The sequence below is a fragment of the Chaetura pelagica genome, unplaced genomic scaffold, assembly GCF_000747805.2.
Source record: "Chaetura pelagica isolate M959 unplaced genomic scaffold, ChaPel_1.0 scaffold76, whole genome shotgun sequence".
Lineage (NCBI taxonomy): Eukaryota > Metazoa > Chordata > Aves > Apodiformes > Apodidae > Chaetura > Chaetura pelagica.
The window spans coordinates 11,105,691-11,120,565 of NW_009970723.1; the positions used below are offsets into that span (position 1 = coordinate 11,105,691).

Sequence of the window (14,875 nt, forward strand, 5' to 3'; positions counted from 1 at the left end):
AACTGAGAATGAAGAGGCTGTTTGTGCTCAAGGGTGAGCTGAGTTCAAATCAGCATCCCATGGAAGCGGGGAGGCAGGCACACTAGCCCCATGCTGGGCCATGGCTCAGCCCTGCCTGGGTCAGGTCAGCCTTGGAGGGACCTGCTGTGCATGGAGGGCTTCGTCTAAGGAGAACAGATCTCCTCCCCCTGCCTTGTCCCCAGCCTTGGGGGAGGCTCTTCTGTGGCATCTCTAAAAAGGGATTCCATGGAATTTTGGAGGCCGATACAGAACGTGTAGAAGATGAAAATACATTTGGTTTGTTTTGCTTCACCATATAAAATTAGTATTAAATTAGAGTTCTGACAAATAATTCTGGATTCTCTGAATGTCTGGGCATTAAATTTATTGTGTTATATTTGCTGATTCAATAAATACAAAACACTGTTTCTACAGACATTTTCTTGCTGCAGCAGGTCCTCCCTCTGCAGATCATCTGAATCCTTCATCCTGCCTTACAAACCCGTTCTCTGCTATGTCTGAAAGTTTCTGTATTCTTCTTTGTTAGGAAAAAAACCCATTGCCATTTTCCTGAGCATCTGGCCTCACCCCTAAGGCTTCTGCTTTGAAAGAAATGACATAAACGTTACTTGTGTCACAACCTCCATTCCATTAATTTTTGCTGGGACCTGTGCTGTCTTGTATTTCTGCAGCTGAAGTGCACACCAGCACTCAGGCCTGTAGATGCATTCTTTTCCCAAATATCAATAGTTTCAAATCAGGAAAGCAGATAGAGAAAACAGGTATTTCAGTGCTCTCTATACTAATTATTGCTCTGTAGCATTAAAAGCATTAAAGTGATGGTAACAAATGCACATTTTGTATGGAAGCAACTGCATGTTGTGATGAAATCGTTCATTTGTCTTTACCGAGTGTGAGAAACGTTTGTCGCGCCAATTAACAGGCCCACACAGATCCTTCAATGAAGCACAGTTTATTTACATTCTTGCAAGAATGGGTGACCTAAACAAGTAGGCACACACATAGTAAGGTGAATAACGGTTTATATTCCCTATTCCCGACGCAAATTTCCCTCCCGTTTCCCCACTGGCTGGGTACTCCAGGGTTTACAACCTATCCGATGCCTCAAATTATCCTACAAGTTTCCCGCCCCTGTTTACACATTCCATTCTAGCAGTTTACTTTTTACCTTTTAAGGTAAAATTTTTACTTTTCTTGCCCCCTGGGCTGTCTTCCCAATTAACAAATCTACTGGTGTCATCCTGCCCTGAGAGCAAGATAGAAGTGGCTTTGTTTGGTCTTATCTTGGGCCATAAATCCTTCTCCATGTTTAGATCCCCAGGTGGAACCCAATTCACTCCCTCAGTTTCTTGGGCCATAAACCACTTCTGGTGTCCTTAGAATATACAGATCTCTCACTTATCTCAAACAAACTATATATTTCTAACATTAGGATATAAACCAAACATGACATTATGTTTCTAACACTAGAATGCAAAAACAACACTACATTTCATTTCTAACACTGAGAAGACTCACAGAGTCCATTTTAGTGCAGTGTCTTATGCAGGCAGTTTCTAAAACAGCATCTAATGTGTTATTCATGAGATAACAGCCACAATAAAGAAAAAAGGGTGTTGCTGAACGAGAAAATTGAACCTTACTGGTTTGTTCATAGTCAATTCCAAAGGTACAAATTCAACATCCTAATCAACAGCTAACCACTTTAAACAAATACAGGTTTGTTATTCAGTACCAGAGCACATGATGGCACAGGGTCAGCAGCACTGGGTCATATCTAGAGCCTAGTAGTGTCAGAATCATGTCCTGCTTTGGGAGAATATTGTGACAAGCACACATGGAATATTTTTCTCCAGAAAGGTCTGATCCTTTTGGCTAAGATTAACTTTGCCTCTCTACTGTGAGGCTTCATACCCCTTCCGAATTGCTTGCCAGCATTAGCTATTGCAGCATTGTGGATTTTTGCCAGTCACAGACATTTTCAGATCAGTTTTGGATCTTAACAAGATACTGCTCTTTTGATGAGGTTTATGCAAATAGATCCAGGCAGATGCACCTTCTTCCCACCTGTGGGACCTGTAGGACCCTCCTAGATCTTTTCTCCCCTCTGTCTCTGTGCCAGCTGTCGATCCATGACACTATTTTGCTTTTTGTTCCAGTTTTGGTTTCACTATCTGAATTATGTCATTTTCCGTCTCTTCACATCAGCTTTATTTCCATACTTTACTTTCCATACTCTTTCAAAAGAGTTAAATCTTAAGCTTGAAAATTTCTTCTCATCTTCATGAGATAATCTTGTAAAGGATCATTTGAATTCCTAGGTGTAACCAGGCTGTATGAAGAGCCATGGCAGCATCTATGCACTGCTTCTTACTGATTTTGTCATCACTAGTGTTCTCATTATAAAACAGAAGAAATCAGAAATACATCTCCATTTTCCATTCCATGTTTTACATTTTCTTTGTCTTCTCTGTGATGAGAACCCTGTTTACTAAAGTGAACATCTTTCTCCCTCTTAATTTAAATGTTGGGATTTTTTTTTAAGATTCATGAACCATTATTTAGACATGCTTTATTTTGAATTAACGTAAGCTTGCAAATCTGTGAGCAACTTTTCAGAGTACAATTTTAAGTCTTATGTCTCCTAAATTACAAAATACCAGAGACATGCTGTCTGGGAATTTCTGAAAACTCATTCAAAATTTAAAAATTATTAGGATTGTAGACAACAGAACACATGTCAGCACGTATAAATAAGTCCCACAGAACATGGTGGGAGATGGGACTGGAAAGAGGGAGATGCTGAGAGAGAGATATTAGGGCATAAGTATGTTACAGCCAGCAGAAAATAAAGGGCATCACAGATGGATTTCTCTGAATGCATTGGTGGATTTCTTATCAGCTTTCCAAGTGACATGTAGGAACTGAAATATGCCTTTATTTACAGCTTATAATTCTGTTATGAAGTAAATTGTTATTTACAAAATGCATGTGTCCTTCCTGTGATTAATACAGGACTTAATAGTCTGAAACACAAAGAATCATGCTGATAGTAACTATGTTTAATAAATTAAGACAATTTTAAAGCAGGGACAGAAGTAAGCTCACAGAAGCATTGGTGTGTTGAGAGTCTTCCTTCTAAAAGCTGTTTTTGACATTTGCTTGGAGATACTGAATTTCTCATTACATTTACAGCAGAGGGAGTAGGAGGTTATCCCAGAAAGACTGGAAAAACTTGGTGTCCTACTGGCAGTCTGAATATTCAACATTAGAATAAACCATTAATTATGAGTACCAGCAGTTCTTGGAGAGTTTATTTAATTTATACTGTGTTTATGTGCCTCTATTTTTTGTTAGTAGTGACAATTTTCATGTTCTATTATCTATGTCTTTTTCTAGGAGTTGATACTTCCTTTAATGTGCCTGTTGTTGTCCACATAGGAGATGTATTTGAGACAGATTTGTCCTGTCCTCATATTTATATTTAGATATCTCTCATTTTAAGTAGCTTGCTGTTCATTACATATTGATATAATTGTAAAACTGTTCTTGAAACCCCTTACTTTAAATTGGGTAACAGCTGAAACATGCCCAGGTATCCTAGGAACTGATTTTTAGTTTTGATTTGTAAAATTCAATAACTACAATTGGTGTCTGTCCATATTAAGATTTCCCAGAACTTATGCATTTGGGAATTTTGAAAAAGGGGCAATAATTTAATGCCAGTATTTTAGTGGGGGAAAAAACTTGGGCAAATTTGTTTTTTTAAAATCTATTCAAAGTTTGAATTTAAAAATGCATAAAATGAAATATTATATGCACTGCCGTAATTTGGTCTAAATAATCAGATTTCTTAGTGGAAGATATTTGAGAAATAAAGTTTCTTTGTATAGCTTATTTGTAATCAGTCAGTCATATCACATCTTCCTCTGGGACAGCACCATGTTCAGAAGCCTCTGAGATACTGCTTTTTTCCTGTAATGCAACAGGAATCCTTAGTGAATCCAGGCTAAGTGGGTGAAACAAATGTATGGCCCCTGACACAGGGGTGGTTGGATGCAATGTGAATCTGTCTCCAGAGGATTTAGATCACTCAGCAAGGAAACTCAATGAGAAGAACAAGTGTAGGGGCAATGGGTGCAAACTGGAGCATAGAAGGTTCCATATAAATATCAGAAAAAACTTCTTTCCTGTGAGAGTGACAGAGCCCTGGGACAGGCTGCCCAGAGAGACTGAGGAGTCTCTTTCTCTGGAGACATTCAAAACCCACCCGGACACATTCCTGTGTAATGTGCTCTGGGTGACCCTGCTCTGGCAGGGGGGCTGGACTAGATGATCTTTTGAGGTCCCTTCCAACCCTTAAGATTCTGTGATTCTGTAGCTGGATGGATGGGATCTGGTTTTACTGGGGAGCACACCAAACTAAGCTGCTTTCTGCTGCTTGTTTTGATTCCTGGGCTGCCTCCCAAGCTGTACCAGTCCAACTGCCTGTGTCAGTGGGAAATGAATGAAGTCTAGGCATTGATTAAATTTTAAAATAACTTTTTTTTTTTTTTCCCTGCTGCTGCTGAAAAAGGCATTTGTCAAACTGCAGCCTAAAGGATTTCTATAGGGCTGGTAAGAAAATCAAAAGAGTCAGCTGGTCTGTGCAGCCTGGCAAGCTAGTGAAAAGGAAGACAACAGTAAGCAGTGCCATGGGAGAGCAAATTCTTTTAAGCATGTTTCTTGCTGGAATGATAGACTTAGACTTGTGAGAAGTGGGGCCATTGCTTGGGTATTCTTGAATCCATCGAGAGAGGAGTCGTTTATGTTCTTTATACATAAACCCGATCACATGCAACTCAATACTTGCCTCTTACCATCCGTTCCTCACCATAATGGGAACAGCCTGGCAGTCCCCCATGCCCTGACTACCATTCCCAAGGGAAAGGTCATCATCATATTGGTGGGGGTTTGATGATCCCCCAGAAATTCAGGTTTTGGGAATGGAGCTGTAAGAATATTCTAGGCTTACCGGTTCACTTAAAAATAAATCCATGGCTTGACAGAGCATTGTGATGGAGATGTGCTGTTTTCCCTGGCCTCAGGACGCCCACAGACTCTTGGCAGGGTTTGACCTGGCAAAGAACATAAGAATGAAAACAACATTGCTGGACCCATTTGTGTACATTTCTACTGAAGCTTTACAGTGAAAGGCTGAGGAGGTCATTTACCAAACCCATGCTGTTAGGATGATATAAATGTCTCAAAAGTTAGCTTGGTTTTAAAGGACACTGAGGCAAGAAGACCCTGAGCATTACTACCCTTCTAGCTTCCAAATTCTAGATTGAACAGGAGAAAGTTAACCTTTCTGTGTACTATGGCAAGCCCCAAACAACAATTAAAAGTATTTGCTATTTAAGAAGCAAATGTGTTCCTAATCTTTTATGTAACATCATCTGTGTTTTAAAATAAGAATTTTGGGTTATATATCAAGTCTATTACAGGTGTCATTTTATGAATTGCCAACAAATCTTGTGCCCTTACTTCCACTGCTAAGACATCCTCATTGTGTTTCCTGCTCAGTTGTTTGTACAAAGAGCAAGTCTCTGAAGCATTTAAACTGTTGCCCACTCTTTAAGTCACCTGTTTGCCAATGAAAAAGAAATCTATAAGTTTCTTAACTTAAGAATAGCAAACATATTTTGGAATAAAATGGAAAGACTTTCTGCACTGCTAGGATAGCCTAGTAGTGGTGACCAATAGGTCACACATACAAAGAAGTAGTGGTAGTGATTGTGGAAGGCTCAGATGTTGATACCTGGTTCATTTCTGACAAGTGTTGCAAAAAATGTCTCAACCCTCCAGTGCAGGATGCAACAAGGATGCTCAGGCTGCAAACTAACAGAAGACAGAAAAAAAAATGAACCAAATACACTGTTTTCAGGGCTGAGTTTTTTTCCCATCATCTTCCAGAAATGGACTGATACAATAATTATTTTTTTTCTGTGAGCGGCCAAAAGATGCAAGATGAACAATTGTTCTTGAACAAAGTGGCTTTTCAGCTGACAGATGCTTCTCCAGATGGCCAAAGGGACACATGGTGGAAAGTAATTTAGTAGGATGACTCCACAGAAGGAAAAACACGTCATTCATATATGTTTGAAACATCCAGGAGTCAATTAGTGGAATTAGTGTGTAATGCCTCCAGCACTCTGCATGTTCAAGGCTGTGCTCAAGCTTGTTCTCACAACTCCACTGCAAGGTGAAGCAGTAGACTACAGCATGACTCCTGACCCACACATGGCTAGTTGCCTCTCCATCTCCCTGCCTAGCTATTGATTTTGTCTGTGATATCAGCCTGTGCCACTTACTGTTCTGCATCAAGTCTTTTTTCTGCCTCTCATCTTGCCCTGTGAAGTGGCAGGAAGAGAGAAGACCAAAACCGCAAGTAAGTCTGAACTTCGAGAAGATGCGGGAGAGATGAGGTTTGCTCTTGTCTCATGTGAAGTTGCCCATCGATTTAGATTGGAGAACGACTTTAGTTTTTGTATCTAGCAGACAAGGCAGCTTCCAAGGACTGAATTATGATATCAATACTGGGGAAAGACATGCTAGAGTGTAGCCCTGTAGAAAAAGACCTGGGGGTACTCGTGGATAAGAAGCTGGACATGAGCCACCAATGTGCAATTGCACAGGAGGCCAAGCACATCCTGGGCTGCAGCAAAAGAAGTGTGGCCAGCAGATCGAGAGAGGTGATTCTGCCCCTCTGCTCTGCCCTGTGAGACCTCACCTGGAGTACTGCATCCAGATCTGGTGCCCCCAGCACGAGAAGGACATGGACCTGTTGGAGCACGTCCAGAGGAGGGCAATGGAAATGATCAGAGGGCTGGAGCACCTTTCTTATGAGGACAGGCTGAGGAAGAGAAGACTCTGGGGGGACCTTATAGCAATTTTCAGGAAATTGTAGAGGGCAATGAGGTCTCTCCTCAGCATCCTTATCTTCAGACTAAATAGCCCCAGCTCCCCCAGATGCTCCCCATAAGACTTGTTCTCAAGGCCCTTTACCAGTTTTGTTGCCCTTTGGACATGCTCTGGCACCTTGATGTCCTTCTTGTATTGAGGTGCCCAAAACAGGACACAGTACTTGAGGTGTGACCTCACCAATGCTGAGTACAGAGGGACAATTACCTCTCTGGTCCTGCTGGTCACACTATTTCTAATACAGGCCAGGATGCCATTGGCCTTCTTGGCCACCTGGGCACACTGCTGGCTCATATTCAGCTGTCTATCAACCAGAAGCCCCAGGTCCCTTTCTGCTGGGCAGCTTTCCAGCCACTCTTCCCAAGGCTGTAGCATTGCATGGGGTTGTTGTGGCTCAAGTGCAGGACCTGGCAATTGGCCTTGTTGAGCTTCATACAGTTGACATTGGCCCATCAATCTGTTCTGTCCGAGTCTCTGTAGAGCCTCCCTGTTCTCATGCACATCAACACTCCTTCCCAACTTGGTGTCATCTGCAAACTTACTGAGGTGCATTCTATCTCCTTGTCAATATTATTGATAAAGTTCTTAAGTGGTTCCAATACTGAGCCCTGAGGAACCCCACTTGTGACCAGCCTCCTGCTGGATTTAACTCCATTCACTACCATTCTCTGGGCCAGGCCATCCAGCCAGCGTTCTACCCAGCAGAGTGTATGCCCATCAAAGCCATGAGCAGCCAGATTTTTCATGAGAATGCTGTGGGAGACAGTGTCAGAGGCTTTATGGAAATCCATGTAGACAACATTCATTGTCTTTCCCTCACAGACCAGGTGGGTTATCTTGTCATAGATAGGACAAGAGGTTATGGTTTCAAGCTAGAGAAGGATAGACTTAGTTTGGACATGAGGAAAAAATTCTTTAATAGGAGGGTGGGGGATCACTGGAACAGGTTGCCTAGAGAGGTGGTGGAGGCCCCATCCCTGGAGACATTCAAGGTCAGGCTTGATGGGGCTCTGAGCAATCTGTTCTAGTGTGAGATGTCCCTGCTTATCATAGGGGGGGTTGGACTAGATGTCCTTTAGAGGTCCCTTCCAACCCAAGACATTCTGTGATTCTATTGTTTTTTAAAAATAAAACGTAGTGTAATACTTTAAAATTGCAACTCAAGCCTTTTCCTATTAAAAGAGTGGATAATTTAGCGCTCTTCTTCCTGACCACCACTGCCAGTTACCCTGTCTTAGGAAAACTCTACCACCATCTTCTGACAGCTCAGGGAAATGCAGTGACTGGTTTGTGCTTAGACTACTTCAGTGTTAGACAACTTTTGATATTTTAAATATCAAGACTTTAAATACTTGGTTGAAGCTTTATTGATTTCAGCCATTGCCTTTGCAAGCTGCTACTGATGTTGCTTTCTACTGATAAAGCAGCTTTTCTTACAGATTTCTGGGAAAGAATTAAGGAGTTGTCTTCCTTTTTAATACCCTTAAAACTGTGCTTGAATTCCCACCTGATACCTGGTGGAATGTTTGGGTGACACAGTGCACACTTCGAGTAGCAATGAATTGTGATTTCCTCATCTTTAGTTTTCCCTGTGATTTCTTGCTGCTTACTCCAGTTTTGATACCTGTGTTGCCAGTTAGTAAATCTTCCATTTTCTATTTGAATGTAAAGCTCAAATTGAACAGGAGCACTTGTTACAAATGAGCTCTGCCAAAAATAAAATTGAAAGCTACAGTCATTCATCCCACTTGCTCTTTCTGTATATGGATTTGAGACCCGATGTTGCAACCAGATGTTAGTGCTCTGCAGTCACTATAAATGACAACTGATTTTTATTAATACAATAAGATGAGAATTTTTTTTTAGACTGGCCAGTATAATATTGTACAATGCATGCCTTATCCACACAGCTAGAGCAGAAAACAAATGAAGCATTGATTTGATTACTGATAGTTGACACAGTATGACATAAATGTTTCCTGAATTTCTTTCCTCGACTTCTGATTTAAAAAAAATCTTCAAGGCCATAAATAGAGTAATCTCTCCAGCCATATCACAGTCATCTGTCATACATCTAACCCCTTTGTTTACCAGAACTGAGACAGATTTGAGGGAAGCCCCTCTGGGTCCTTAGTTAAACCCTTGGTCATACAAGCAGCTGTGTGTGTGGAGAAGCCAGAGGAGATCTGCAGGTGACCAAAAGGCTACTGATACGCTGCACTTATTAACCAGTTGTCCACATTTTTGGAGCCAGCATTCCAAAGAGCAGTGAACTGTAGGAGAAAGGCCAAATGATGGCAAGTGTGAGGATTAAGGTGACAAAAGGAGGGAGACTGCACACCCTGTAGCACCTTCCATGACTTGTGCTATCACAAAAAAAGTGGAGAAGTAGAGGGAAGCCACAGCTGCAGTTACACACTGCTCCTCTGTATTAATCACCCAATTTAATGTGTCCCTACTAGGTGTTCTGGAGGATGGAAAGTCAGCTCAGACAAGTATGGCTGCAGCATCAGCCACAGCTGGATTGCTGAACACCGAGAAGAGAAGCAACAGTGGTGCTCAGTGTTCATTCCCCATGGTCCATGGCACGGGAGCTACAACACAGAGGCAGAATGGCTTCAAAGCAGCAGAGGTAAGAGTGCAATTGTATTCCCTGACGCTCAGCACTAGCTTCAGCCAGGTCAAACTTATTTTTGTGACAGTCTTCCTCGCTGCAGTCTAACTGTATTTAATGCCTTGGGAGAAGAGAAAATAGCAGCACCACAACCACAGCCTGCTGGAGCCCAGCACCTCTGACAACATCTCATGCCTGAATGGCCACAAAACTAATGGTTTATTTGGCGATTGGAATAACACACACTTGTTACAGCAAAAAACCCCAACTCAGTCTAGTTGTGGCATGTGTTGTGCAAACTGTTTAATTATCTGAGAGGGAACGTGTTTTTTCTTAATTGCTGCTTTGCTTAAATTATGTGCACTGCACGAACCCAAGTTCATTCAAGGCTGGATCTGGATACAAAGCCTGAGAAGGTCAATAGGAGTCTTAAATAACTTCACTAGGCTTTGGATCAGACCCTCACCTACATTGTGGAAGGATCACCCAGTGTAAAAATAATGTACAAAACCCCAAGGCTTTATGTCTAGACCAAAGCCCAGACTCCTTCTCTCCTAGCTGCCCATCTTTCATAGGTTCCCACTTGCTGCCCTGTTTATGTAGCAGCTGCTGCAGAGGAAAGTAACCCAAAACCTACAGTTGCTTCCTCAGTTTCTCAGATGGGAAGATGTCTCAGCATGGTGTGTGGTGGAACTGCTACACCTACCCCGTAAGAGGCTGTCCCCTCATGGCAGTCACGTCCTTGAGAGGCAAAATTAAACCCAGGGAGTTTTTGAAAAATGAAAAAGGGAACTTCCCCTTTCCTTTGCTAACAAACAAACATTGGTAGATGTGTGTTTATTTTATACCTTCACTACACTGCCTTTGGCACTTCTGTAGCACAGAAATATTTCCTGGTGCCATGGATCCTGCTGTATTTTCACACAAGATACTGTAGCTCCAGACCTATAGGGACATATTTCACATCAGCATAAAGCCTAGGACCATGGCTTTGCTGTAAATGAAAAACAGCATAAATGTTCATTCAATAAATGCCTGTCATAGCATTTGCTCACAAAGAAGAATTAATTTGTCGGGTTGGATATGGTTGAACAGAACTAACGTAATTATTAATCCAATTTGCAAGAGATTTGGCCACACTTGAGAATTCTAGTGTGTACCTGACATATTGTTGGAGAAAATTGCTTGTCTAATGTTGTAAGCGATTGAAAAATTACTTCTGTGTTTAGATTTCCCAGGAAGCATGGGAAAATTCCCACAGCATATTAATAATGTGAATGTTGACTGTAAGGGGACTACTCAGTGAAGTGTGGATTCCTGACATCTGCAAAGTATGAAAGGAGTCCTAATACCAGTGAGGGCAAAATAATGGTCAAGCACCCCAAAAGCAAAGGTAATATCCAGATTATGTCACCGAGTGACAATAACCTGGTTTGATTTTCATTATATGTGTAGTCTTTGCAGACTCCTTGTGTGAACAGGAACATTGGGGGAATCAATAGCTGAGCAGCAGGGGTATTCAGGCTGCAGAAATCTGAAGTAATACACACCAGCAAATGTGATCCCCAGTTTTTGCCCACAGATTAATATGTACATTTTCATTCAGGTCAGGGGAAGTTCACTAGACATTATTCCACCTGTCATCGTTACCATGTAATTGATGATTAATTTACCTGACATTGTTTTCTTGTAAAAATGTCTCATGAAACACTGGAAATAAAATAATAAAAACCACCTAACTCAGCTCTGTGCCTCTATCAGCCCAGTTCTGAGTGTCCTTTGCTAGACTCAGCCAGTTTACTGTTATTAAACAGGATAGTGTGTTGCTTATCTCTGTATTTAACAGCTAAATGGGTCACAGTCTCCTTCCCACTCAGCTTTGCTTTTGGACACACACTCCTGTTCCTACACAGGTTGTAGTCAGCAGGTTTAATGCTCCAGTCACATAAGCCAGCCTCCTCTCACTCCATTTTGGCAATTATGTGAAATTTTAATTAACAAGCAAGAGAACTGTTAGACATTGGAATAATCCCCCAAGGGAAGTGTTGGATTCCCCTACATTGGACAATTTTAAAACTCAGCTTGAGAGGCTGCTGAGCCATCTCATATAAACTATACTATAACCTAGAAAGGTTGGACCAGATGATACTTGAGGTCCCTTCCAACATGGCATTCTATGATTCTATGGTTATGCCAAGAAAGACACAGACTAGGAAATGGAGAAGGATTGATTTAAGTGAACGATGTGTTTGCAAACCTCAGACTGACTTTTTAAAATACTTGAAAGCAATCTGATGAAGCTCTGACAGGTACATATTGAACTTGGGTCCTAACTGCAGGCAGAACTAAGTGTTATTTTGAAACTATATCTTCATGTAGGAAACATAAAAGAGTAGAGAAAATTCTGTCTCAGACATCACCCTCAACTCCCAGTGACATCAAAAGGAACATCTAATTTCTGCTTCTGGGCTGAAACCAGATTTATTTGCTCTGCTTTTTGGAACACACACGTGCAGAGATGGTAACGATGGCCAGGAGGGTTGATCCAAAGTCTACTGACATCCAGAACCTTTGCAGTGGTTATAAAAGCTTGCAGCCATGCAGAATGAGGAAGCTGCTCCACATGGCAGTACTGTGTGGTGAATGCTGGAGGCATTCTGTTTAGTAAACAGAACTTTCCAGAAGTTAGGAGGTAATTGTCAATGACTCTTTGTCCTGTCAGTGTGGAACTCACTTTACTGTTTAAAACTTTTACAGAGTAAATGGGACACACAGAAAATGTCTGCAAAAGAAGTCACTATTAATGTTACAAAAAGCATCAGACAAAGTGACAGAAGGAAAACAAAGAAATGTGTCAATTAATGAAGCAAAGCACAAGTGAGGATGGACCTAAGAATGCTTCGCTGCACTTTAAATGCCACCAGTTGCTGAAAATATGAAGATCTCCAAATATTCCATGTTGAATACAGCAGGGAGCTGCTGCTGAGTGCCTTCAGAGACATGTCTTGTAGAAACCAGCTGCAGACACTGTAGGATGTTCAGATGCCATTTTTCGTATGCCAAAATTCAAGCCATTTGGTTTTTACTAAGTCCTTTGTTATCTCTCTGTGCATGCCCTGCTCTGCATTGCTATTAGAATGAGGCTGAGTGATGAGAGGTACAGTTCATTGCAATTTAAAACAGTAAATTAACAAGGGAATCTGCATTTTTAGTTGTAAGTGGTTTCAAGTTGTGTGCACTCAAACCCACAGAGTTCCTTGAAAGCACTCGCTTTCATATATCTCAAACCCAGAGATCTCAGAGACATATAGGTGACTTCCACTAAATCTCTTTTGAACTACCTATATTGGTTATATATAGTAAAGTCATATAGTAACTTTTTTAATATCAATCTTTTAATGACTTAGCTTTATTTTCTCTATTGGCATAATTTAGATCTTCAAACCAGTAACTTTCATATTGATCAGTCTTACTTAAAATTCCTAGTCTTAGCTGACAGGTATGGTTCTGGCTAATTGCTTATTTTATACATGCCCCTTTAATTATGTTGAGGCCCAAACTGACTTGGAAAAAAATAATAATTAACATTACATGAAAATAACCATAAATCTTAAAACCATATTCCAATGACAGCTCCAAAAATTAACTTTATTTGATTGGATATAGTTGATTTGCTGTGAACAACTTACTTAATTGCATTGTAAGCATCCTGTATTATAGTACTTCATCTTTACCATAATTATACAGCTAAAAGTAATAGAAATGTTCAGTGCAGTAAAGCCCAGGAATTAATTCAACATAGTACTTCTTAATATAGGAGTAATAATACATATTCTTTGTGAGTTTGTACATTTATGAAGATAAAAGAAGTAAATTTAGTGGTCATATCAGTGATACATGAGTAATCTTAGAAGACCATAACTATTCAGGAGTTGTTCACAGCAAACAGGTGGTGTTGGGGAGAAACTCCACAGATGAACTGCAAGAAGTCCTTTTTACACATAGGCAAATAAGTATAAATAGCATTATGGGATTGAATCCTAATTTATTACATATTAGGATAATTTTAATAACTTGCTGCTAGGTGTGTGATAACTTAATGCTTCCCTTGGAGCACAACAACTCTATGCAATAGGGAATTGCTTATTAATTATCCTGTCACAAAGGCAAACTGAAATCCAGAGTCAGTGTGAGGTTTTTGCATACAGTGGCATATTTATAAGAAATACTTATTTTTAGATGTCCTAAAAAGGGGCAAAGAACTTATGCTAAGCTTTCTGCAGGTCATTGTGTTAACTGGTAAGTGATCTTGTGCTGCATGTTTACGTAGGAAAACTAAAAACTATTAAAAATAATGTTGTATGGGTTAGACAATGGCAGTCTGCTTATGTCCTTCCAAGTTGTGGCTCTCTGCGAACTTGCTGGCAACATCATAGTACAGGAAAGGACTTGACTAACTCTAACAATGAACAGTGACTGCATCAGCTCACTAATACTAATTTAGAAATAGGCATTTCTGGTGGCTGGGTACTGACCTAATCAAAAGCACACATTCAGGATTCTGCATTATTTGTGTAGAGCAGAAGATGAACCTGCTTCTGTTTCAAATGATTTACTGGCAGAGAGTGCAGTATAAACCCATATGATACAGGAATGTTACAGAAAGCTATTAATGATGCTCTTGTGGGCCATGAAGATGATCAAAGGGCTGGAGCACCTGTGCTACAAAGACAGGCTGAGAGAGTTGGGGCTGTTCAGCCTGGAGAAGAGAAGGCTCTGGGGAGACCTTATAGCACCTTCCAGTACTTGAAGGGGCTACAGGAAAGCTGGGGAGGGGCTTTTCATCAGAGAAGATAGTGATAGGACAAGGGGTAATGGTTTTAAATTGAAAGAGGATAGATTTAAGTTGGATGTGAGGAAGAAATTCTTCACCATGAGGGTAGTAAGGTGCTGGAATAGGTTGCCTAGGGAGGTTGTTGTACCCCCTCCCTGGAGACGTTTAAGGCCAGGTTGGATGAGGCTTGTGCAGCCTGGTCTAGTGTGAGGTGTCCCTGCTCATAGCAGGGGGGTTGGAACCTGATGGTCTTTAAGGTCCCTTCCAACCTTAACTTTTCTGTGATTCTATGATTTTGAAGGAAGACAGAAGGGAAGGTTCATTGTCTATGAAGCTTTTTCACAGCTGCCTTGGGTGGATATCACATAAGGATGAGTAGATGCAAGAACAAAGGAGTCCTGGCAGTGAGATTATTTACTAGCTAAGAAATGACTTTGTACTTG

The 14,875-nt window shown here is 40.9% G+C and overlaps 1 protein-coding gene across 1 annotated transcript in view; it reads left to right on the plus strand.

Annotated features, from left to right (window-relative positions):
* The window catches only part of BAALC (brain and acute leukemia, cytoplasmic), a 16,799-nt gene extending 4,339 nt beyond the window's left edge, over window positions 1-12,460 (plus strand). Inside the window, exons 2-3 of the mRNA XM_010006527.1 lie at window positions 9,447-9,616; window positions 12,356-12,460. Coding sequence (XP_010004829.1) covers window positions 9,447-9,616; window positions 12,356-12,460 — 275 coding nt within the window. The remainder of the gene's footprint in view (window positions 1-9,446; window positions 9,617-12,355) is intronic.
* The last annotated feature ends 2,415 nt before the right edge of the window (window positions 12,461-14,875 follow it).